The 24,302-nt window shown below is 43.6% G+C and overlaps 1 protein-coding gene across 2 annotated transcripts in view; it reads left to right on the top strand.

Moving 5' to 3' along the window:
• The first annotated feature begins 2,030 nt into the window (after positions 1-2,030).
• SMYD1 (SET and MYND domain containing 1) overlaps positions 2,031-24,302 on the top strand; it is a 39,832-nt gene continuing 17,560 nt past the window's right edge. For both annotated transcript variants that reach the window (XM_016201775.2, XM_016201776.2), the window contains exons 1-4: positions 2,031-2,167; positions 16,171-16,347; positions 19,630-19,843; positions 23,002-23,132. In XM_016201775.2, coding sequence (XP_016057261.1) covers positions 2,031-2,167; positions 16,171-16,347; positions 19,630-19,843; positions 23,002-23,132 — 659 coding nt within the window. The remainder of the gene's footprint in view (positions 2,168-16,170; positions 16,348-19,629; positions 19,844-23,001; positions 23,133-24,302) is intronic.

The following is a 24,302-nucleotide window of genomic DNA, read 5'->3' on the forward strand; positions in this document are numbered from 1 at the left end:
ACTTGGAGGCCTCAGTAATACCCACCTCAAAGAGTGTTGTGAAAGGATATGAAGTATTGTAAGTACAGGAGAATTTTAAGCATTCAAACGGTTATTGTTGCTGTTAGTATAGCTTTGAAATGTATATGAAACACTAGGACATACATGGCAATAATCTGGTCCCAGAATGACAAACAGAAGTATAATACATGTGTTCCTGTAGCTCCCTCCATACCTAACAGATTGTAGTTGTCTGCACATGTCATGCTGTTTCTTTACCTCCACATCTTGCTCATGCTGCTGTGTCCTTGGGCCTGAAATGGTCTCCTGTTGTGGTTCTCCTCTTCCCTACTTACCTTCGTTGGCCACTTCTTCTCTGAAGCCATCCCTGGGTACACTTTTCCCTTTGCCTCCCGTATCTCTCATTATCTTTATGCTTTTCCATACTCCTCTCTACATGGTCAATGTCTTGAAGACAGAGCCCACATTTTATTCATCTTTGTATCAAGGCACTTACTGAGCATAGTTTCCTGATACGTGTACTGATAAATGCATGTGGAATGAACGAATCTAGGAATTTGGGGAGGAAAGCAATTGGTAGCTAAGTATTTCTTGGAGCCAAAGGAAGAAAGATGGAAGCAAGCATGATATTTTAGTAAGAACACAGAGACCAGAGAGAGTGTAAAGTTTTGTCAGTGATGTAATTATACAGGTATAATGGACTATTAACAATGGAAACCTGCTTCTATCATCCTGGGATATGAGTGCTAGATATGCACAAGTACCTTTTCCTTGATCTTGTCACTCAGCGGAAATGTATTTCTGACAGTTCTGGAAGCTGGATGTCCTAGATCAGGGTGCCAGCATGGTCTGGTGAAGGCCCTTTCCTGGGTTGCAGACTTCTCACTGTGTCCTCACATCATGGAAGAGAGGTAGAAATTACCATCCTTGTTTTACAACTTCTACCTCAAAGTCCTCTTGGTAGGCTCAGCATTCAAATGCAGATCTGACTCAGAAGCTAGTGCCTGAGAATGACCACACTCACCGAGACCCAGAGCAGGGTTCCCAGAAATAGATGCATCCCAGAAACTAAAAATATTACATGGAAGATAAGCCATAGCCCTAGATCTGCAAGTGTCTTTCTTTTCAACCAGAGCGAGAGTTGGTATGTAGTTCACTGGAGATTTTAGAATCGTCTCTCCAGTGTCTTCAGCACAGAGCACATTGGTATTTTCCTGGCAGTAAACATGTGTTAAAGGGAGATTTGATAGAATGATAGAAATGAGGGTTTTTATTTTCAAGGCTTGCCTCCTCTCATGCAGCCTGCACCCAATACACACGCATTATCAGGGAATTACCAGACCTCTATGCCCTGGTGGGGGTGCTGTGGGAACCCTAAGTAATACTGGAGAAGAGGGATGCCCCTTGGAGCCTAAATAGTGCTGTTATGTGTATGCCAAAGGCGTAGTTCAGTGTCTGCTACCCACCTTTAGGTCTCTAAAAAAAAGTCCACCATGGGGGAGGGAGCAGGGGGATGAGGGGCTGCCTCACTTGAGAAAGTGTGTGCCTGACCGATGAAGGGTCCCAGAGCAGCGGGCATCGCCTCTTCTCCTGGACCATTCAGCCGTCCACTTTGGATTGACAGAGGCATCTGGATGCTAAAAATACCTCACTGAACAAGTGCTTCCCATTCCAACTAAAGCTGAACACGACAGCCATCCAGGACCCAGCTGCTTCTTGCAAGGGAACTTTTCAAGTTTTCCAACCCAATCCCAGAGCCACCCCACCCCATGGGCATCTTCTGCTCTGTCAGCATTGCTGGGTGATGAGTGACGCCCTTCCCACATCACTGGCCTCTTGTCCACCCCATCCCTGCCTCCGGGAAAAGTGGCAGCAGGGGAGGTGAGGGCCCAGCAGCCAGAGGGGGTGGGGAGGGGGAGGTGGCTTGCCCATTTATAGGCTTGCTCTTTGGGATGCTGAAGGTGCTAAAATAGCAGCGACAAGAGGCCTGGCTCAGTGTGGATCCGGCGGTGCGGCCTGCAGCCTGTGAGATGACCGTAGGGAAAATGGGGGACGTGGAGGTCTTCACTTCCGAAGGCAAAGGCCGGGGTCTGAAGGCCACCAAGGAGTTCTGTGCCGCGGATGTCATCTTTGCCGAGCCTGCTTACGCTGCAGTGGTTTTCGACAGGTACGAAACGTGGGGAGCTGCCTTTTCTGTTGGTTTGGCTAGTGCCAAACTCGAAAGTACTTTGCTCTCAAAATCCTCAGGAAAGGGCTAAAATCCATGGGATCCTTTGGAAGAAAATGGCATTTCCACCAGCTGTTTGCTGACATCACTTTTTCTGCAAAGACTCGCTGCCAGTGTGGTTCGCTCTGGGCCCCGGGAGGGTTGTGAAGGGAGCGCGGGCTTTGGGGCACTTTCTTACAACACCCGCGAACCTGGCCCAGTGGGTGTGCGGGTGTGGCGAGGGTGGGGGCAAGGAGTGGAAAAGTGGGTGTGGTGCTGGGGAACACACTTTCTCGCAGAAGGCTCCTACCTGATGAGACTTTAAAGAGAAATTGTAAACAGGCCAGTAACGCTGGAATGCACTCACCTTTGAAAAATTAGACTATCACGAGGGAAGCTGGAATCCATTTTACCTTTCCCATCCCTAACCCCCAGGCCCCTCTGCCTTTCCCCAGAGGTAATGTCTGTTATGATTTTAATGTGTTTCCTTCTAGAATGTTCTTGTACTATAACATACATATATCTACACTTATCAAAACGCACAGCTGTAGTGTGTCCATTACTTTTTTTTTTTTTTTTTTAACAGAAACGGTATCATTCTTCAGATGTCGTTCTCGAACTTGCTCTGCTTTTTTTTTTAAGCCTGAAGCCGAGGATTGGCAGGAAAGTTTGTTAGTGAGAATAATAACACATAGTTACCTGTAAATGCACATACAATACCCGGCAATTCTAGTCCTAGCACATGCTCTAAGGGAACGTTCCACATGTGTTCTAGGAGGCTGGCAGGACCATGTGTTGGGGGTGGAGGTGAGTGCAGTTTAGGAGTCAGTTGGATTCAGAATTAAGATATAAAGATCTAGAAACACAAAGACTCTGAACAATGATATTGGTGCTGCTATTTTGCCTTGTTTAAAACATCTTCATAGGTGCCTCCAATCCCCTATAAGAAATACAGCCAACCGGTTTCCCTTTCAAGAATGTTTGGAGTTGAGTGAGTTTTCCTTCCAGTATAAAAGTAAAACTTAGGAAGAAAAAATATATCTGATTTCACATGAAGATAACCACTCTTAACATTGTTGTCTATTTCCTTCCAGCTTGTTTTAAAACAGAGGTTTCATTTGTTTGTGCTACACAGATGGAATCTTACTTTACAAAATATTATGTCTCCTTTTCACTTAACAATTTCATTATCTTTCATATTACTGTATATACTCTTCACAAACATAGTATTTAATGATTGCGTGCTATCCTACCATTCCTTTATACCTGGACATTTAGGTTGTTTACATGTTTTTGTTACTATAAACAACTTATTCATTTTAAGTAATAACTACAAAAACAACCTTAGTGTAAATTACAGATAAACTGCTACATAAAATGTCGTTATTATTATTACAATAGCAATAAAAATTAGAATGACTGGAGTACATGATCTTTAAAATGATTTTTAAAAATCTAAAAGAGATACCTTTTAAAGGTGCTTTGTCCAAACTCATCACTGCAGAGATGAGGGTCTGCTCTTTCTTTGAGTGACACCTAGAGAGGTGTCAGAGGATAATTTTGGCCACCCTGTCCTTCCTCTCATTTTAGGCTCCTGGTAAGACTCTGCCACTGTAGGTGAGAAACCTGACTGAGGAGGTAGGACTGAGTCACTCACAAAAGTCATTCTATTAAAGAGGCATGTTTTAATCCATGTATTAACCTAAAAATACAAGGCCAAAGTAAGAGACAACAAGCATTTATTTGAGATTAAAATAAAAAAGAAAGAAAAAGAAAAGAAAAATGAAGAGCTATTGGGGACACACTGATTCAGGCAGAAACCCAAATAGTGTTCCGATGAGGAGACAAAAGCAGTGGGTATTTATGAGAAATGGAAGCGGAACAATTGCATCGACATAAGGAAGGCATTTCTATTGGTGCAGATAAACTAACATGGTGACACTAATTCTAAAGAATGTTTGTAATTTTCAGTCCCGTAGTCATAAGAGCTGCTTTCTTGTTATCTTTGCAAAAGTTCTTTGGGATATAATGTTCCTATAGGTTAATCCAAAGGCTATTTTGCCCTGTTTCCAAAAGTTTGAGGCATAAGACATACAAGACAGTCCGTCTGGGATGGCAGCTCCGACTCCATTTAGAGTGGCTTCATTTACATTATTATTATTTTTAAAAATATGTTTTTATTGATTTTTTAGAGAGAGAGAGAGAAAGGAAGAGGGAGAGAGAAACATCAATGTGAGAGAGAAGCATCCATCAGTTGCCTCCTGTAGGCACCCTGATCGGGAATCGAACCTGAAACCTGGGTATGTGCCCTGACTGGGAATTGAGTTGGTGACCTTTCGGTGCACCAGACAACGCTCAACCAACTGAGCCACACCGGCCAGGGTTTATATTATTTTTTACACTTTATTGCAAGCCAGGCTTATTTAGTTCATTTTATGTCAAATGGAATGAGAAGATAAATGGTTTTAGTCTTAAGAGTGCAAGGACGCCCAGCTGGGATCCAGGAGATTGCAGTTCAATTCCCAGTCAGGGCACATGCCCAGGTTGCAGGCTCGATCCCCAGTCGGGGGCCTGCAGGAGGCAGCCGATCAATGATTCTCTCATCATTGATGTTTCAGTTCTCTCCCTCTCCCTCTCCCTCTCCTTTCCTCTCTCTGAAATCAATAAAGATATATTAAAAAAGAAGAGTGCAAGAACTTCAGCAAGGAGATTAGATTCTTATCTTTTCTCTGCCTGGTCTTGGAAGGACTCTTCTAGCCTTCTGAACCAGAACCTCCATCTTTTCCAAACTGTAAAATTGATTAGTTGGTTAACCCAGTTGACCCACAGACTAAGATCCAGGGGGCACAATTTTTCACAATATGAATAAAATTGCGCCTTCACTGTCACCATAATTGTCACTATCTTCAAACAATACCTACAACCAAAAGATACATGGCCAAACTGGAATAGATTTAGAACTGACCCAGTAAAGGAATTGGAAGCATGTTTTATAGAGAACTGCTCCTAAGAGCCATCTACAAATAATGGCTGTCATTTGTAAGAAAGTGGGTTCTGAATTTTTTTTAATTGATGGAAGGGTGAGAACCAGGCATCTTAAGCAGAAGTTACAGAGTCATATTTCAGGTGAAAATGGGGTGAGAAAGTGAGAGGCAGGGCTCCAGGGGGGAATGCTAGTCAGAGCTCAAGTTATTTAAAGATTAAATGGACCCTGGACACCCTTACCTTTTAGAGGAACCACCTCACCATATGTCAAAATGTAGTCGTCGTTTTTTTAGAATCCTCACCTGAGGATATTTTTTCCATTGCTTTACAGAGAGAGTGGAAGGGAAAGAGAGAGAAACACCGATGTGAGAGAGACACATTGATTGGTTGCCTCCTATATATGCCCTGACCTGACCAGGGCCAGGGATTGAGCCTGCAACCGAGGTACATGCCCTTGGCCGGAATCCAACCTGGGATCCTTCAGTCCAAGGACTGATGCTCTAACCAGTGAGCAAACCGGCTAGGGCCAAAATGTAGTTTTTGTTTATCAGTTCTGAATGGATTTTTACAACTTCGTTTTTAAAATTGTTATTAATTTCCATTTTGCATGTTTTGTTTTTGCCTTAAATTTTTTTTCAGAACCATTAAAACCTTTTCCTGGGCTACCTACAAGTTTTTAGCACCTTGACACTGAGCCTCTACTGCCTAATGAGTAGACAAGCCTGTCAGTGCTGTCTAGAGATGGAAAGGGCTATTTCCTAGGTTGTGCATTTTCATCATGACGACTGGCAGAGATGATGTATGAGGGGAGGGGAATTGGGTCATATGACTCTTAAGATCTCTCCCAGCCTGGGATTCTATAGGTTGCATGATGCGTTCTATGGGCAAAGAATTTCAGTGCAACAGGAGGGCAGTGCTAGGCTAAAATAGGGACAGAGCTTGTTCTGATTATTATTTTATTTTAGCATCAAATATAAGAAATGGCACAGGAATAGTGCTTGTGGGCCATTCTAGGAGACAAAAATACTGCTTTGATTTTTTAAAACAAGTCCCAGATGTCTTGAGTGTAGAAGGTATCTAGTCTACAGGTTCCTAACATGGGTCCACGGATCCTTGGCCAGGGAAACAACTATAACTGGGGGATGAATGTTTCATGTGGATGGGCACGCATGTTTTTATTTTTGTGGTAAAAGTCCACAGCTTTAATTGTTTTCAAAATTACTTTCAACCCAGAAGAAAGTTGAGACCTCTTGAATTTATTCAATCCTCTCTTACAGATGGGGAAACTGAGGCTTAATGAGGTGAAGGGCCGTCCCCAGGTCACCCAGGGGTGAGTCATAAGGCAGGACTGAGTCCTCTGGGATCTTGTCCAGGCATCATCTCTGACTACATCCCCAACAAGGGGACCCAGAATTGCCTACTTAATTTTCTTTTGTTCTTGTCAGTCCAATTAATTATATTTAATCTTAGTAAAAGAAAGAGTACCCATCCATCGAGGTCAGAAGAATCAAAATCTGGTTCTGGAGCCTGAGAATGGTTAGATCCAGAAACTCATAGGTAAAAAACAGGAATATACAAGTGATTACATAGCAAAACAACAGTACTTATAGTAACAAACCAATGTATTAGTTTCTTGCTGTTCCTGTAACAAGTTACCACAAATTTTAGTGGCTTAAACAATACATTTTATTATCTTATACTTCTGGAGGTCAGAGATCTAAAATGGGTCCACAGGCTAGGTTTCCTTGACTTTTCTAGCTTCTACAGGTGACCTGCTGTGATAGTTATTTATATATATTTATATATATGGAGAGAGTCATGTGCCACATGAAATTGTGAGGGGGGGGGTCAGGGGAATAGACTTGTGGGGCTGAGCCCTTAATGTGTGGTACCTGATACTATTTCCAGGTAGTTGGTGTAAGAACTGAGTTGAATTGTAAGATGCCCAACTAGTGTCGGAGAATTGTTTGGTGTAAAAAACCACTCCCACACACATTGGAATTGGGTACAGAATTGGACATGCATTCCTGGGCTCTGTCTTCAAAGTCAGCTGGCATCTTCCCCCTTTGACCTCCTGCCTCCTTCTTATAAGGACCCTTGTGATTACCTTAGGCCCATCCCAATGATTCAAGATTATCTCTCCATCTCAAGGACCTTACACTTTTTTTTGTTGTTAATCTTCATGGAAGAATATTTTTTCCATTGATTTTTTTTAGAGAGGGGAAGAGAGAGAGAGAGAAAGATATCATCGATTGGTTGCCTCCCACACATGCCCTGACCTGGACCGGGATTGAGCTTGCAACCAAGATACATTCCCTTGACTGGAACTCGAACCCTTGACCCTTTAGTCTGCAGGCCGATGATCTAACCACTGAGCCAAAACAGCTAGGGTTCAAGGGCCTTATTCTTAATCACATCTTCAAAGTCCATATAATGTAACATATTAGCAGTTTCTGGGGACTAGGAGGACTATTCAGCCTGCCACAGCCAATAATATTGATTTCCTATTAATCCAATTCATCACAAAAGATGTTAAGAAAAGAAAAAAAAGGAACAAGGACAGTGAATTTTTTAAAAGTTCTTTAGACAAAAATTTTACCAGCTATTGAATGATTCTGTTTAGAGTCGAAAGTGCCCAGGAGATTATGTAAATGTATACAGGTGTAGAGAAAAAGAAATGAGAACATGAAAAAAAGTAGAGTACTCTAAAAGAACTGTTAGCAGGCTTTTTTTTTTTTTTTTTTTTGAAAATCAAACCAGTTATGAACTTCTTCAGGGCCAGTAAAGACAGCTGGGCTTTTAGCCAGTGTAATTCTGTGTGGAGCTGTGTGAACACCAGGATTAGCCGTGGCATATACACAAACACTGGTGTGGCCTTTAATCTGGTAACAGCTGGTGGATGGGTGGTAGGGGACAAATGGTGCTATAAATGGAAATAATTTAATAAAGGGATTAGAGAAATTCCTGAACAGTTAGTTCAGAAAATGAATGAATAACTGTTAAAGTATTCAGATTATAATATTAAATGTTCATACTTGATGATGAGGGTAACCACAGTAGATTTAGAATTATGCCCTTAACTTGGCACTTGTAGCTTTGCAGGCAAGACACATTGATATGTCACATGGCCTGTTATGAGCTATATTGCTGAATTTTACAAAATAATCCTTAAATGCTGAAGTTTGGGAATAATTTCCTTTTAAATATAGATTAGACCAAATGCCAGCTTGTCCCCATAACATTGTCATCTTCACTCAGTTGCATCTGAAGTTGTGTTTTGAGCATGAGAAGTAAGGTTTGGTTGCAGCTAGAGTGTGAGAAATGCATATTGGTTTGAGTGCGTTGTGTGAACCCAGTTGTTTGCATCGTGGCAGAAAAAATTTTAAGAATTGCTACTTTAATAAAAGAGATTTTAAAAACAGGCAACTTTTCAGAACTAGAACAAATAACCCTAAATTTATATAAACCACAAAAGACCTCAAATAATCAAAACAATCTTGAGAAAAAAAACAAACTTGGGTTTATCCTGCTCCCTGATTTCAAACTATACTACAAGGCTCTAATGATAAGAAATGATATGGTACTGGTACAGAAACAGACACATAGATCAGGAAACATAATAGAGAATGAAACCCTCTCTTCTATGATCAATTAATCTACAAAAAAGGAGCCAAGAATATACAATGGAGAAATGATAATGTCTTCAGTAAGTTAAAAAACTGGTCAGATACATGTGAAAAAAATGAAAGTAGGCCACTTTGTTACACCATATACCAAAATAGATTCAAAATGGATTAAAGACTTAAATTTAAGACCCAAAAGCATAAAACTCCTAGAAGAAAACACAGGCAGTAAACTCTTTTACATTGCTCTTAGTAATATTTTTTTTTTGGAGATTTCTCTTTGGGCAAGGTAAACAAAAGCAAAAATGAGCAAAGGGAACTGCATCAAACTAAAAAGCTTCTGTACAGTGAAGGGAATCGTCAGCAAAACAGAAAGACAATCTACTGAATGGAAGAAGATAATTGCCAATAATACATCTGATAAGGGGTTAATATTCAAGATATTTAAAGAATTCACACAACTTAACACCAAAAACCCAAACAATTCAATTAAAAAATGGACAAAGGACCTGAACAGACATTTCTCCAAAGATTACATACAGATAGCCAATAGGTATATGAAAAGATGCTCAATGTCGCTAATCATCAGAGAGATGCAAATTAAAATCAGAATGAGATACTACCTCACACCTCTCAGAATGGATATTATCAATAAATCAACAAGCAATGAGGGTTGGCAAGGATGTGGGGAAAAGGAAACCCTAGTGCACTCTTGGTGGGATTGTAAATTGGTGCAGCCACCATGAAAAACAGTATGGAGTTCCTCAGAAAATTAAAAAATAGAATTATCATATGACCCAGCAATCCCACTTTTGGGTAGTTATCTAAAGAAATCCAAAACACGAGTTGTAAAAGACATATGCACCCTTATGTTCATTGCATCATTATTTACAATAGCCAAGATATGGACAGTAACCTAAGTGTCCATTGGTAGATGAATGCATATAGATGATGTGGCACATATATACAGTGGAATATCACTCAGCAATAAAAAGGAATGAATCTTGCTATTTGTGACAACTTGGATAACCTAGAGGGTATTATGCTAAGTGAAATAAGTCATACAGAGCAAGACTACATATCATGTGATTTCACTTGTGTGGAATCTGAAAAACAAAATAAATCGACAACCAAAACAGAAATAAATTCATAGATACGAAGAACAAACTGATAGTTGGTAGCCAGATGGGAGGGGTTTGGGGGCTGGGTGGAAAAGGTGAAGGGATTAAGAAGTAGGGATTGGCAGTTACAAAGTAGTCACAGGGATGTAAAGTACAGCACAGGAAATATAGTCAATATTATGTAATAACCATGGTGTTGGATGGGTAACTGGTCTTGTCAGGGGGAATCACCTAGTAAATTATATAAACGTCTAACAACTATCTGTGCACCTGAAGCTATAATGTTGAATGTCAACTGTAATTAAACATAAAATAAATTTTTTAAAAAAAGAAAAAAAACATTTGGTAGCCTTTGTTCCATGACATTTTACTGGGTTCATAGTGTTTCTTTAAGTGGCAGAATAAATAAATAAATGAATAAATAAATAAATAATAGGCAATCCCTAGGCCGGACTTAAGGAAACAGTACCACCAAACTTCTTACGCTAAAATATAACAATAGGGCAAACAAGAATCCAGTAATGCTCCTCAAGGGTTTAAATGAGCCATTTAAAAACAACAGTAGGCTCAGTTGGTTGAGTGTCGTCTCATGCACTGAAAGGTCACCGGTTCGATTCCCAGTCAGAGCACATGCCCAGGTTTTGGGTTTGATCCCAGTCAGGGTGTGTGTGGGAGGCAACTGATTGATTTTATTCCAGGTTCCCCACAGTCTAGTCATCTTTCTAACATTATTTCCCAATATGGTGCATCTTGTGATCTTGTTAAATAGCTACTCTTGCCTCCTATCCATGCCTGCTCCCCCAGCATGGAAGCCTTTGCCCAATTCCAGTGGCTCTCAATGGAAGAACTTGACATTCTGTGAGTACAAACTCGGTCCAACTTCAGAGGATCAGAATCATGTCTCCTCCCCTCCCGGGTGATTGCCTTCTCAGATCCCTCGCCCCCTCCACCTCAGTGGAGGAGCCAGGTCTCCTTCCTTGATCCCTATAGCTAGTTCCCAGCATTCCTGGATCACATGCCTCAACCTTGCTTACTACATGTGTTAATGTCCCAGCCCGGCCTGGAGACTGCTTGAAGGCAAAGTTTGCATCTTGTTTATCTTTAAGGCCCTCTATCTTCTAGCTAGATGCACAGTACATAATAGATACCCAATACATACTTGTGAAAGGAAGAGTGGAAGGAACAAGGAAGGAAGGAGAGAAGGCATTTAAAATATTGCAGCCCTAGCTGTTTTTGCTCAGTGGTTAGAGCATCGGCCTGTGGACTGCAGGATCCGGGGTTTGATTCTGGCCAAGGGCACGAACCTCAGATGCAGGCGCAGCCCTGGTCAGGGTGAGTGCAGGGAGGTAGCCAATCCATGCATCTCTCTCACATCGATGTTTCTCTCTCCGCCCCCCTCCACTCTCTCTGAAAAGCAATGGAAAAAATACCCTCAGGTGAAAATTAAAAATAAATAAATAAAATAAAATAATGCAAAATTCTCTGGGTACTTGAGGGATGGAATATTCTTTAAGATATGCCTCTTCCCCCTTGAAATTGGAGGGGAGTCCTTCTGGCCGGTTGAGAGTTTTTAAGCAGCTGAGAAAGCCAGAACTGTTGGTCCAGTTCTCTCTGGCTGGAGGGCTCATCTAACCGGCAGGCTCCTCTTTGTGTTTATCTGTCTAGTAATTGGTTATTTCCATACAAGGAACTGAGCAGCAGCTGCCCTTCCATCCCTCTTGACTGTGACAGAGGACATAACCCAGTGCCTGCAGAGCAAAGAGCGAGTGGGGACCCGCTGGCTGGGGCAGGCAAACCACGTGGGCGCGGTGGCTTCCTTCGCCCTGTGTGCTGGGAGCAGTGTCAGGCCTCAGGGACGCCTATGAGAAAACATCCCTGCGAGGGTACTGATCACCGCTACTCTAAAGGGTTATTGTGAACGTTTAACAAAAGAGAATTGCTGACATCTTGCAAAGTGTTGTGTAAATGGGACTATTGTGGGGACTGGAAAAATGAGACCCGGAGGAGAGAGACTTGCTGCTGATCAGCCAGTTATGCTGTCTGGATGAAGCAGTCTTTCTCCTGGAATCCACAGGTGGTTTAGGGCTTCATGTCTTTTGGGTTTCCTCTCTCGTGCGGGAAGTAAAGAAGGGGGTGGATTTCTGTTGAGGAAGTGTCCTTTCCCGGCCACAGGGATTGCCTTCCAGCCGGCGGTCTTCCTCTCTCGTGGCTGTCTGAGAAACAGTGGGTGCTGGGGGAGAGCAGAGGCTCAGGAACCATGTGGCCCACCAGGCTGATGTCTACTGAGCCTGGCTCTGAGCTATTTTACTTGTTATTTCATTTCAGGAGTGGTGGGATTTTGGAACTTCTTTGTAATTTTCTTCCCTTTTGAATTTTTAAAATAATAGTAAGTATGCTTCATTAAAAAGTAATAGTCATTAGTCTAAGAGATTGTCAAGATCTAGGTGTTGCTGTTCCCATTTTCACATAAGGAAACCAAGGCTCAGAGAGGTTAGAGTACTTGCTTGAGGTCACATAGCCAATAGATACTAGAATCAGGAGTTGAACTCAGCTCTGACTGACTCCCGGTCTGATTTTCCATAATACCCATCCTGCCAACAATGTAAGGAGATGGAGACCAGAAGGACAACATTTTTAAAAAAAAACTTCCCATTCCTGCATACCTGATACTCCCCTGCAAAAGGAGTGGGATTTAGGTTTTCTCTCATCTCTAAATTCTTGCTACTCAAAGTTGTAGCATCAGCATCACCTGGAGCTTGTTAGAAATGCAGGGTCTCAGGCCCAACCCCAGACCTACTGAATTAGAACCTGATATTCAACAAGATCTCTGGCGATATGATGCCCACTAAAGTTTGAGAAGCCCTGCTCTTCGTCACACCTTCCCTCTTCTCTGTGAAGCCTTAACAGCAGGTGAGGTAATGGGGAGAAAGGTCAGCTTCTTTCTTAGGTGATCTAAATTAGGAGATTACTCACAATGCTTGCTGGGTTTCATCGACTTTTAAAACTTGACTCTAGGCCCTACAAAAATTGTGGAATGGAATCTAAAACAGGTGTGTGAGCCTGTGGAAAATAGTTTGGTAGTTAACACTTGGAATTCACTATGAGTTCACCATGAGAAAAAGAATCATTCCAAATTCATCACAGTTTCTTTAAAAATTTGTTTTATTGATTTGCGAGAGAGAGAGAAACATTGATTTTTTTTTGTAATCCTCACCTGAGGATATTTTTTCCATTGCTTTTCAGAGAGAGTGGAAGGGAAAGAGAGAGAGAGAGAGTGATGTAAGAGAGACACATCTATTGGTTGCCTCCTACAAGTGCACCCACCAGGGTTGGGGCCGAGCTCGCAACCAAGGTACGTGCCCTTGGCCAGAATCAAACCAGGGACCCTTCAATCCACAGGTCGATGCTCTAACCACTGAGAAAAACCGGCTAGGGTGAGAAACATGGATTTTTTTGGGTTCCACTTATTTGTGCATTCATTGGTTGATTTTCATATGTGCCCTGACAATCGAACCCGCAAGTTTGGTGTATGGGGATGACACTCTAACCAACTGAGCTATGCAGCCAGGGCCCATTCTCTTTTTCTGAAAAGTAATGAAAGTTTATTATAGCAAAATCATTGTAAAGAATCTCATGAGCTAATATGAAGGTGAGATGTCATTGAACTGATAGTTGAATTGATTCACAACCTAATATATGGTTATATACATGATTGTAAAGGTCTACCACCCAGTCTGGGTGAAGTCTATATTGCATCACTTCAGGGCTCTGTGTCCAGCCTTCTCCTGATCAAAGGGGTTATTAGTGACTTTGAAGACATGAAGGACATTGTGCTGAGTTTCTTATGGACATGACAGTAGTTCATGGGAGATAGGTTATTCTCTAATCAGGCCCTGTTAGAAGTGTTTTAAGTCAGTTCATGGGAGCCTGGAGGCAAGTGCCAGAGCAGGTATATTCTCTCCCTTTGTGCCAGGGCAGGAAAATTTGCCCTAATGGGACTCACAGGCAGTGTCAGCCAAAGAGAGGGCAATGCCAGAGGTCCATCTCTAGCGCAGAGAGTAAGGGGACATTGTCTGAGACACCAATTCCTGAGACACCACATCTCCCTGCAGTTGAAGTAGCTTAGAAGTAAGCAGTGCCCAGCCGGGCGTGGCTCAGCGGTTGAGTGTCGACCTAGGATCCAGGCGATTGGGGTTCGATTCCTGGTCAGGGCACATGCCCAGTTGCGGGCTCGATCAATGACTCTCTCAGCATTGATGTTTCTATCTCTCTCCCTCTCCTTTCCTCTCTCTGAAATCAATAAAGATATATTAAAAAAAAAAAGTATTGAAATAAGCAGCGATTGTAAAAGATAAAGAAGCAGAACTGCTGTTATTCTAGGCGACCACTTGGAGTTTTTATTAGCATTTAAAATTTCAAACAGTGCAATGGTGTGAGAATTGTGAAGTGTAATATATATGTTTGGTAGGTACAGATTTCAGTTTACACATGAAATATGTATGTGAACATGAATATATATGTAAATGAATAAAAATATGAAAATATTGCCCTAGCCTATTTGGAGTGGTTACAGCATCGGTCCTTGAACTGAAGGGTCCTGGGTTCAATTCTAGCCAAGGGCACGTACCTCAGTTACAGGCTTGGCCAGGGTCAGGGTGGGTGCGGGAGGCAACCAATTGATGTCTCTCTCCCTCTCTCTTCCTCTCCAGCCCATTTCCTAGCTGTCCTTCCTTTCTTTCCTGTCTTTGTTTGTATTCCTGGTGCTGATACCCTAGAAGTGGCAGCTGCTCCTCCTTTCCCTTCCCAACCTAAGACATGCTCTGGTTTGCAGATGACTTGAAGCAATAAGTGGTTTTAATTTAGTGGCCCCATCTAAATAGTGGCCTGGGCCAGTGTGCTCAGTGGTTAGAGCACTGGCCCACACACTGAAGGGTCGTGGGTTTGATTCCTGGTCAAGGGCAGGTACTTGGGTTGCAGATTCGATCCCCAGCCCTGGTCCAGGCTTGTGCAGGAGACAGCCAATTGATGCGGCTCTCTCACATCAATGTTTTTCTCTCTCTCTCCCTCCCTCTCTCCCTTCCACTCTCTCTAAAAATCAACGGAAAAAATATCCTTGGGTGAGGGTTAACAAAAAGAAAACTCAGCCTAGTAATATAAGAGTGACAATAAAAATTCAAAATGATCTGGACAGTTTGGAATATTACACTGAACGCAATCAGATAGGGATGAAGGTGACGACCCCACTTCATCTTCTTCACCACTTTACCCTCTCTGAGCCAGGAGACTATATCAGATAATATCAGTGACATCAGTAACTCTGCAATTCTTTTTGTTTTTTAATTAAAAAAAACCTTTATTGATTTCAGAGAGAGGAAAGGAGAGGGAGAGAGAAAGATAGAAACATCAATGATGAGAGAGTCATTGATGGGCTGCCTCCTGCATGTCCCCGACTGGAGATCGAGCCCACAACCCGGGCATGTGCCCTGACCAGGAATCAAACCCCGATCTCCTGGATCCCAGGTCGACGCTCAACCACTGAGCCACGCCCGGCTGGGCTAACCCTGCAATTCTTAATGCTGCAAAACACAGAACTGTGATAAGTCAGAATGTGTAGACCTCATTTTGGGTAAGATATATCCTGTTTCGGTCGCATCCTATTGAGGATAGTTACGATTTTTTATTCTTTGGGAAAAAGGACAGTACATTTCAACAGCGAGAAGGACACATCACACAGAATGCCCCTCCCATGCCATGGTGCCAAGAACCTGTGAGTTTTGGCAATGGCACCATGAGGAATTGTCACTCACTCCTTGCCGTAGGCTTCCCGGGTTCTCCAGCGTCCTCCCCGGTGCGTTCCAGGAACGCCTTGTGCCTCCCCGACCATAGGCTCCTCCCGTTGCCCGGCCACTGCAAGTTCACCTGTTCCTCTGGCAACTTGTGCTGGTCCCAGTGCCCACGGGTCATAAACCTATGCCTGCCGAATGCAATGGAAAGGCTTATCTGCAGAGCTCAATAATGTTTCCATCTGGATCACTTTAAAATACCTGCTGAAAGGATAGTTTCAAAGGGACCTTTGGAAGCTCAAGCCCCTCACTTTGAAAAGTGGGTGTTCAAAGCTTAGAAAGGAAAGGATGGCCCGCTGAGCCAGTACCCACCCCGAGGTCTTTCGAAGGCCAGTGCGGTCCCTTTCCGTGGTGCCCCCCGAATTCAATCACGTTTTCTCCGTCTGTTCCAGCCTCGTTACCGCTGTGTGCCACACCTGCTTCAAGAGGCAGGAGAAGCTCCATCACTGTGGGCAGTGCAAGTTTGCTCGTTACTGTGACCGCACCTGCCAGAAGGACTCTTGGCTGAACCACAAGAAGGAGTGTTTGGCCATCAAGAGATACGGGAAGGTACCCAATGAAAATATCAGGTCAGAGCTGGGCCCTGGGGTCGTGTTTAGGATTTCCAAATGTCGGGTGGAATGGTGGCAGTGACAGCATTCCCAGGCCCGAGGAAGCCGGGCTAAGTGCAAATCAGGACAGGGCCTCCAAGAGACTGAATATAGTCACATGTGTGAACTCCCTTTAGGTCCAGGAGCCGTCTGAGAGGGAGAACGGGTTAGCGGCTCCAAAATGTAGACACTGGCTGGAGCTGGCCACAGGCTCATTCTGTATTTAATTTAAAAAATTTGATCTGCCAATGTTCTAAAACTGGAAAATTTCACATTAAAAAAAAATTAGGTTTTCTGGCCTCTTTTGAAAAAAAAAATCTGAAGATTTGGCAAAACAAGCTAGAGCTCAATAGCATCTGCCCCCTTTACAAAAGGCTGAGCTTTTCAATAACCACAGCCCCATGAACCCCAACATTTGTACACGCAGCCCTCTGCACCCGTTCTACCCAAAAGGCACTTGTGTTTGCAACAGTTAGTGGCCTCCCCTGGAGGTCATCACCAGAAATCTCAGGGCTAATACCTGGGGAGCCCCAGTTCAAGAGCTCCCAAGTCCTGGAGCTCCGCCAGGGCAGGGCCTGATGCTAGGCCGCAGGTAGGTGCTTATGAAGTGGGCAGTGGAGAGCAGAAGGGATGAGGCGGGGAAAGCTGGGATCATTTTCACCATGTGTATAGGATGTGAAGTTAAAGCACAGACTGGACTCACCACGTGCTGGTAATTTCTAGGAAACTGCAGAATGAAATGGCTCGGTCAGCTTCCCCACCCCCATTAGTTCCAGATGTTGAAATCCTACTTCTGTTTTTGGTAATTTCACATGCAATTGCATGCATGTGTACATGCATGTACATATGTATTTATTTATTTGTTAATCCTCACCTGAGGATATTTTTTCCATTGATTTTTAGAGAGAGTGGAAGGAAAGGAGGGAGGGAGGGAGACATTGATTAGTTGCCTCCAGCATCGGGATCGGGGATCAAACCTGCAACCCAGCTACGTACCCTTGACCAGGAATCGAATTCGAACCTGGGACTCGTCAGTGCGCAGCATGATACTCTTAACCACTGAGCCACAGGGGTCAGGGCGTATTTATTTATTTTTAATTTCAGCTTTATTGAGGTGTCTTTGCCGTAGAGTTGTGAGATGTTTAAAGTGTGCACTGCAGTGATTCAATATCATGCACATTGTGAAAGGATCCTCCGTCTAGTTACCGCATCCATCACCTCACACATTTTATCTTTCGTGTGTGTGTGAGAACATTTAGATTCTCTCTTAGTGAATTTCAATTATACAATACAGTATCATCAGTATAGTTATCATGTTCTGCATTAGATCTCAGAGCATGTTCATCCTGTGACCAGAAGGTTTTACCCTTTTAAAAACTTTATCTATTGGGGTGACATGGGCTAATGAGATTATTTGGGTTTCTGGTGCACCATTCTACAATACGTCATCTGTGTATTGTATTGTGTGTTCCCCACCCCAGCTGGTACCCTTTTACCCACCTCTCCCTATTTTCCTCAGCCACCAGTCCCTGGCACACACTTTTCTATTCTCTGATTCTGTAAGTTTGGCTTTTTAAATTTTTTTTTAGGCTTCCACATATAAGTGATTCTATGCAGTATTTGTCTTTCTCTGTCTGGCTTGTTTTACTTAGCAGAATGCCCTCAAGTTCCCTCCACACTCTTCCAAATGGCGGGATCTCCTTCTTTCTCATGACTGAACATAGAAAATTGCACGCCTTCTTTCCCCACCTGTTTTCATTTGCTGACGGCACTTGGGTGGTCTCCATGTCTTGGCTATTGTGACTGTGCTGCAGTGAGCATGGGGGTGCAGGTACCTCCCCGAGACCTTACTTACCCAGTGTTCCCTCCTGGGATGAGGGGTCACTCTTTCCAGCTGCACAGTCCCAAGTAGTAATTTCTTCTGATACTGGGTTGAAATCTGTCATCTGTCACCTATTAGTCTCTACTCTCTGGGCTTGGTGACATTCTTCCTAATATTTGGAAGTAACAGATACTCCAGCTTGAGTCTTATTTTCCTTATTTCTGTCCTGGGCTCCACATGGGGCCATCTTGGTTCTCAGGCACATGGGGCCCTGTGACCCGAATGAGAGGGAAAAAGGGCCGGGCTTTGCCAAGGGGGTTCCTCTTCAGAGACAGGGTCTGGCCTAGCCCACCAGTCCCTCCACGGTGCCTGGCCACCCTGCAGTCAGTGAATGGCAGAATTACCAAAGTGTCCCTTGGTTACAGGCTTCATCTCGTGGGTATGGGCTGCTGGCTGGTTAACAAGGAGGCCCTCTCTTCCCTCCAGATTAAGTCCATCCCTCTGTCTCACACTCAAAGCCCTGTGCCCTCCTGAGGCCTCTGCTCCAGCCAGGGCGGATCCCTCCCTGCTTATGCCATGCCTGTGGCTGCATCCAGACCTTTGCGTACCCTGTTTCCCCACCTAGACCGTCTTCTTCACCTTCTCTTTATCTAATCATTAAGAATATAAATAAGTTCACACACGATGTGGACATCCATTTGTCCTCCAAATACCCCTGGAGGTTAGCATGGCAGGAAATATATATTATCCTCATTTTACTGGCCATTAGATAGGTTCAGGGAGGTCAAATGACTTGTCCAGGGTCACACAATAAGAAGTGGAAACAAACCTGAACCCAGGTCATTAGACTCCTTCTCCAGTGCTCATCTCAGTTAGCCATACTACAGGGAGAGACCCAGGCTGCCATACCTCACGGTGTCCCCAGGCTCCTTTTATGGTCTCCTAGACCCCACATGACCTGGCTTCTGCCCACCTCTCTGCCTTTATTTGCTTTCCACTCCTCACTCCCTGTGCTCCAGCCTCCTTGGTCTTCTTGCTGTTTCTCCTTCACGCCAAGCTCATTTCTTCTTCATAGACTTTGTACTCACTGCTCTTTCCCCACCCGCACAGAGCAGGCTCCTCTTCATCCCACTTTCAGCTTGAGTGTGCCTCCCCCGTGCCACCTCCCCTGTCTCCTCCCCCACCTCCTGCCACTCTGTGTCATGTTACCCGATTCTGTTTTCTGTATAGCGTTTAACACTAGTTTAATGATGTTTTAAACTTTTGTCTCCCCCACTATGAGAAACTTCATGATAGAAGAAACTCTGTCTAGTTCAAGGCCGTGCCTTGGGCCCGACACTGACTGGCAGGCATTAGGCATTCAGTGTGTGTTTGTTGAATGAATGAATGAATGAATGAATGAATGCAGCGGGGCCTCCCTAACCCTGCCCTCTCCACAGGCTGGCTGCGCGCATCATGTGGCGGGTGGAGAGAGAGGGCACGGGGCTCACAGAGGGCTGCCTGGTCTCCGTGGACGACCTGCAGAACCACGTGGAGAACTTTGGGGAGGAAGAGCAGAAGCAGCTGCGGGTGGACGTGGACACCTTCTTGCAGTACTGGCTGCCCCAGAGCCAGCAGTTCAGCATGCAGTACATCTCGCACATCATTGGCGTGGTATGGTTTCTCGTCGTGTGGGGGTGGGCTGGGTGACAGCTGAGATTGTCCAACGAAGAAGAATTAAGGTGCTGCCAGGCCAGAGTGGGGAGGAGGGGCCAAGACAAGAATTGAAGGGAGACAGAGCCCTAAAATGAACAACTGTCATCCTGTCCTTTGTCTTTCCGGTCTTGCTTACTATGAGGTCATTCCTGCCCTATCTGAAGTTGGCGTCCCAACACAAACTTTCCCTTATCTCTGAATGGTAGATTTGGATGATATTTTACTTTCCTGTTTTCCTGTACTTCCTGTATTTTCTCTTTTCCACATTGAAAACAAAGACCCAATTACCATCCCTTCTTGCCTTCTAGTCACTTTGAAAATAAGGTCCTTCCTTTTCTAGGTCTGATGGACTGGATAATGGGGAGCCTGGAGTAGTGGAAGCCAGAGGGAGGGGAGTAAGGGCCTTTTGGAGGGTGCTGCCTTGGAGCAACAAAGCTGGGACTCTCTCTTGGGCGCGGGGGCCCAGGAGGTGGGGGTAGAGTCCTGAGGATCAGCAGGCCCTGGGCTGTGGGGTAGATGTTTTCCATCTGGCAGGCTCAGCACCTTCTGTGGGATTGGTGAGCGGGCTGAAGAAGGGAGTTATGGTAATAACAACAGCATGATCACAACCAACATCTCTTGAGCCCTTACAGTGTGCTGATACTTCTCTAATAGTCAGATTTCTCCAGAGAAACAGAACCAGCTGCCTATCATCTATCTATCTATCTATCTATCTATCTATCTATCTATCTATCTATCTATCTATCTATCTATCTATCTATCTATCATCTATCTATCTATCATCTATCATCATCTATCTATCATCTATCTATCTATCTATCTATCTATCTATCTATCTATCTATCATCTATCTATCTATCTATCTATCTATCTATCTATCTATCTATCTATCATCTATCATCATCTATCTATCATCTATCTATCTATCTATCTATCTATCTATCTATCTATCTATCTATCTATCTATCATCTATCTATTATCTATCTATCTATCTATCTATCTATCTATCTATCTATCTATCTATCATCTATCATCTATCTATCTATCTATCTATCTATCTATCTATCTATCTATCTATCTATCGTCTATCATCTATCTGTCCATCTATCTAATCATCTATCCATCCACCCACCCATCCACCCATCCATCCATCCATCCATCCATCCATCCATCCATCCATCCATCCATCCATCCATCCATCCATCATCATTTATCTGTTTTCCTACCTATTATCTGTCTATCATCTGTCTACCTATTGAGGGAGGAGGAAATTTATTTTAATGAATTAGCTCTTGAGATTGTAGAGGGTAAATTCAAAACCTGCTGATAAGCCTGCAGGCAGGACACCCAAAAAAGAATTGTGGTTCAAGTCCAAAGGCCAATTGCTGGAAGAGTTCCTTCTTGCTCAGGGGAGGTCAGTCTTTGTTCTATTAAGTTCGCTGATTGCATGAGGCCACCTACACTGCACAGGCTAATTTGCTTTACTCAAAAATCTACCAAAAACACCTTCACAGAAACATATGATATAATGTCTGACAAAATACGTGGGCACCGCAGCCCAGCCAAGTTGACATATAAAATTAACCATCACAGCTTCCCATGTGTTATTTTATGCGATCTTTACAGCACAAAGTGAAGTTTGTGCTTTTAACATTACTATTTTATAAACAGAAAGCCTAGGCCCAGAGAGGTTACTTGACTTCCAAAGGCCACACAGTGAGCTGGTGTCCATGAAAGGGCTAGAAGCTGTCTGCCTGGTGCCAGAGTTGCTACTCTTAGCAGTTAGGCTCCACAGGCCTGAGGTGAATGGGTGTCATAGACCATCCTGGGTAACCCCAAGGTGACCTGGGGACTACAGCCACAGGATGGCAGAATCACCAAAGTGAGAACTGGAAGGGCAGTGGAGATCACCTAGTCCAACTTAACGTACAGACGGGAAAACTGGGGCTCAGAAAAGAAAGAAATTTGATTAAGGTAACACAGCTTGTTAGTGGTACTGACTGGCTTAATTTCATGTACTTGCTGAATGGCCAATGAGATTGAATGGAGAAAGTGACAGTCTCCCAATATCTATAACAAATAGCCATGTGCTATAGATATCGATATACATATATAAATGTATATTATATTGTGTATAGTATGTATTTATGTATATTATTTATATATAAAGAGTTGTTAATGTAGTTTAGGTTATATTTATTATGCATTTTTCATACACAGATAGTAGATATTTGGAATCTGTTTTTATAAAGAGCCACTTATTTTTTTAAACATTAAAAAAATATGTATATATCTTTTTATTGATTTCAGAGAGAAGGGAGAAGGGGAGAGAGAGAAACATCAATGATAAGAGTCATTGACCAGCTGCCTCCTGCACACCCCCTGCTGGAGATCGGGCCTGCAATCCAACCAGGACATGTGCCCTGACCAGGAATCAAACCTCAATCTCCTGGATCCTAGGTCAATGCTCAACCGCTGAGCCATGCCCGGCTGGGAAAAGCCACTTATTTTGAAAGAAAAGGAAATAAATCAAGTGCTGTATAAGTAATAACCAACTTGACTTACCTTGGATTCAGAGATAAATGTTGCACTCATCAGAATTTAAAATTGTGAACAGGGAGCATAAAATATCCAACAAACACACCTAATAAAAAGGAGATGTCAGTTTTATCTTATGAGCAGCTATAGGAGTTGAGGGTGGGTAGGCAAAGAAAGCAGAAAGCAGGGGGACCCCCCACTGTGAGTCACAGGAGCGCATGGAGAGAGAAACCAAAGAGATACTGGGGAAAACACACGTGAGACCCAGGGACAAGTAAGGGAGAGACTTTCAGAAACAGCATTTCCATCTTTGGCCTTTTTAGAATATAGCTACCAAAAACTTTCTAGGTGGTGTTGCATTTTAGCAGATATGGGACTCCCCCATGGTACCAGTCTTGAGGGTCATTTGGAATCAAGCCGAGAACAGGAGACTTTTGTTTCCAGACTTGCTAAGCATTTCCAGGATGAGCTCTGGTTTTCTATTAAAAAAAAACCCCAAAACTTTCAATAGCGAGGATGGTATTCTGTCCCTAGTCCATATGTCTTAGCTGACTCTTTTATCTTTTCCTCTGGGTAGATTAACTGCAATGGTTTCACGCTCAGTGATCAGAGAGGCCTGCAGGCAGTGGGCGTGGGCATCTTTCCCAACCTGGGCCTGGTGAACCATGACTGTTGGCCCAACTGCACCGTCATATTTAACAACGGCAAGTGAGTATGCCTTTCACTGGGGGTGGTGTGATGGGGATGGGGAGACCTTTAGTGTTTTCTCCACTTGACTTAAGCCAAAGGTAAACTGTTGAACCTGAACTAGCATGTATTTCAAATGGGAAGAAAACAGAAATTTCATTCTAGAATATTTGTGGCTAGGAGAAAGGTAATGGAGAAAATAGAAAATAAATCCATATGGGTAATTTCTGAGTTTCTTGAGGTTGCCTAGATATGTCAGATAAACCTTCAACTACTATTTTAAAACTTGATGCCTTGGATTACCTATCTTGAGGTCATGACAAAACATCATTTACTGAGAAGGTGCTTGGCAGAAGCATATATTAGTCAAAGTCCCAGCAGAAATCAGAGGCACACTCAGAGTTTACCTGAAGAAAATTTAATAAAAGGACAATTTATGGAAGTGTTGGAAGCATTTAAGCAACTAATAACGAACGGTGAGTTGTCCAGGATCTAGCAACAGCATGAAACCATTATTACCTCTAGACCTGGAAGGGCAAATGGAAGAAGTACTGTTTCTGTGGTTGGAGAGAGCCACAGCCGTGGGAGGGGCCCTTTCCTCTCCCCTCCCCCAACAGCTTGGCCTGTAGAGAAACCAGCCACTGGGGGAACCATGGTGAGGCAGAGAGAGCCGGGACTACAGACCCCAGCTTCTCTCTCCTCCCATCTTCTCATCTCCTCATATTGGCCAAACCCCAACCAGAAGCAAGAGGGCAAAGGAAACTGGGTCATGAAGTCCTCAGAGGTCAGTTAATGCCCCCCCCCCCGCCCCCCAAGCAGGCACAGAGGGGACAAAAGGGTAAAGAATGGGATTTGGGGGTGGGGCACAAATGAAAAAGTGTCAGCAAAGAGGGTGATCCCCAGCTGTCTGTGGCTCAGGCTGGGGGATTTGGGGGAATGAGGCCTGAGCATTTTGCTTTTGCTCTTAGAGACAAGCTCTTATGACCAATGCAAGTTGACTCTGAGCCATTAACAGTGAGCAGGTTTCCCCAAAACACTTCCTGGAAAATAATGACAATGGCTTCTGGTTCTTAGCCAAGGATCAAGCCTAAGCCCCAATGTAGCAGGGGCTCTGGTTTCCCTTTTCCTTCCTATTTCTGGAGGCAAGGGCCCACATGACACCGGGCTCTTAAGCAATTGAGACAGTCACTC

The sequence above is a fragment of the Miniopterus natalensis genome, chromosome 13, assembly GCF_054644295.1.
Source record: "Miniopterus natalensis isolate mMinNat1 chromosome 13, mMinNat1.hap1, whole genome shotgun sequence".
NCBI lineage: Eukaryota > Metazoa > Chordata > Mammalia > Chiroptera > Miniopteridae > Miniopterus > Miniopterus natalensis.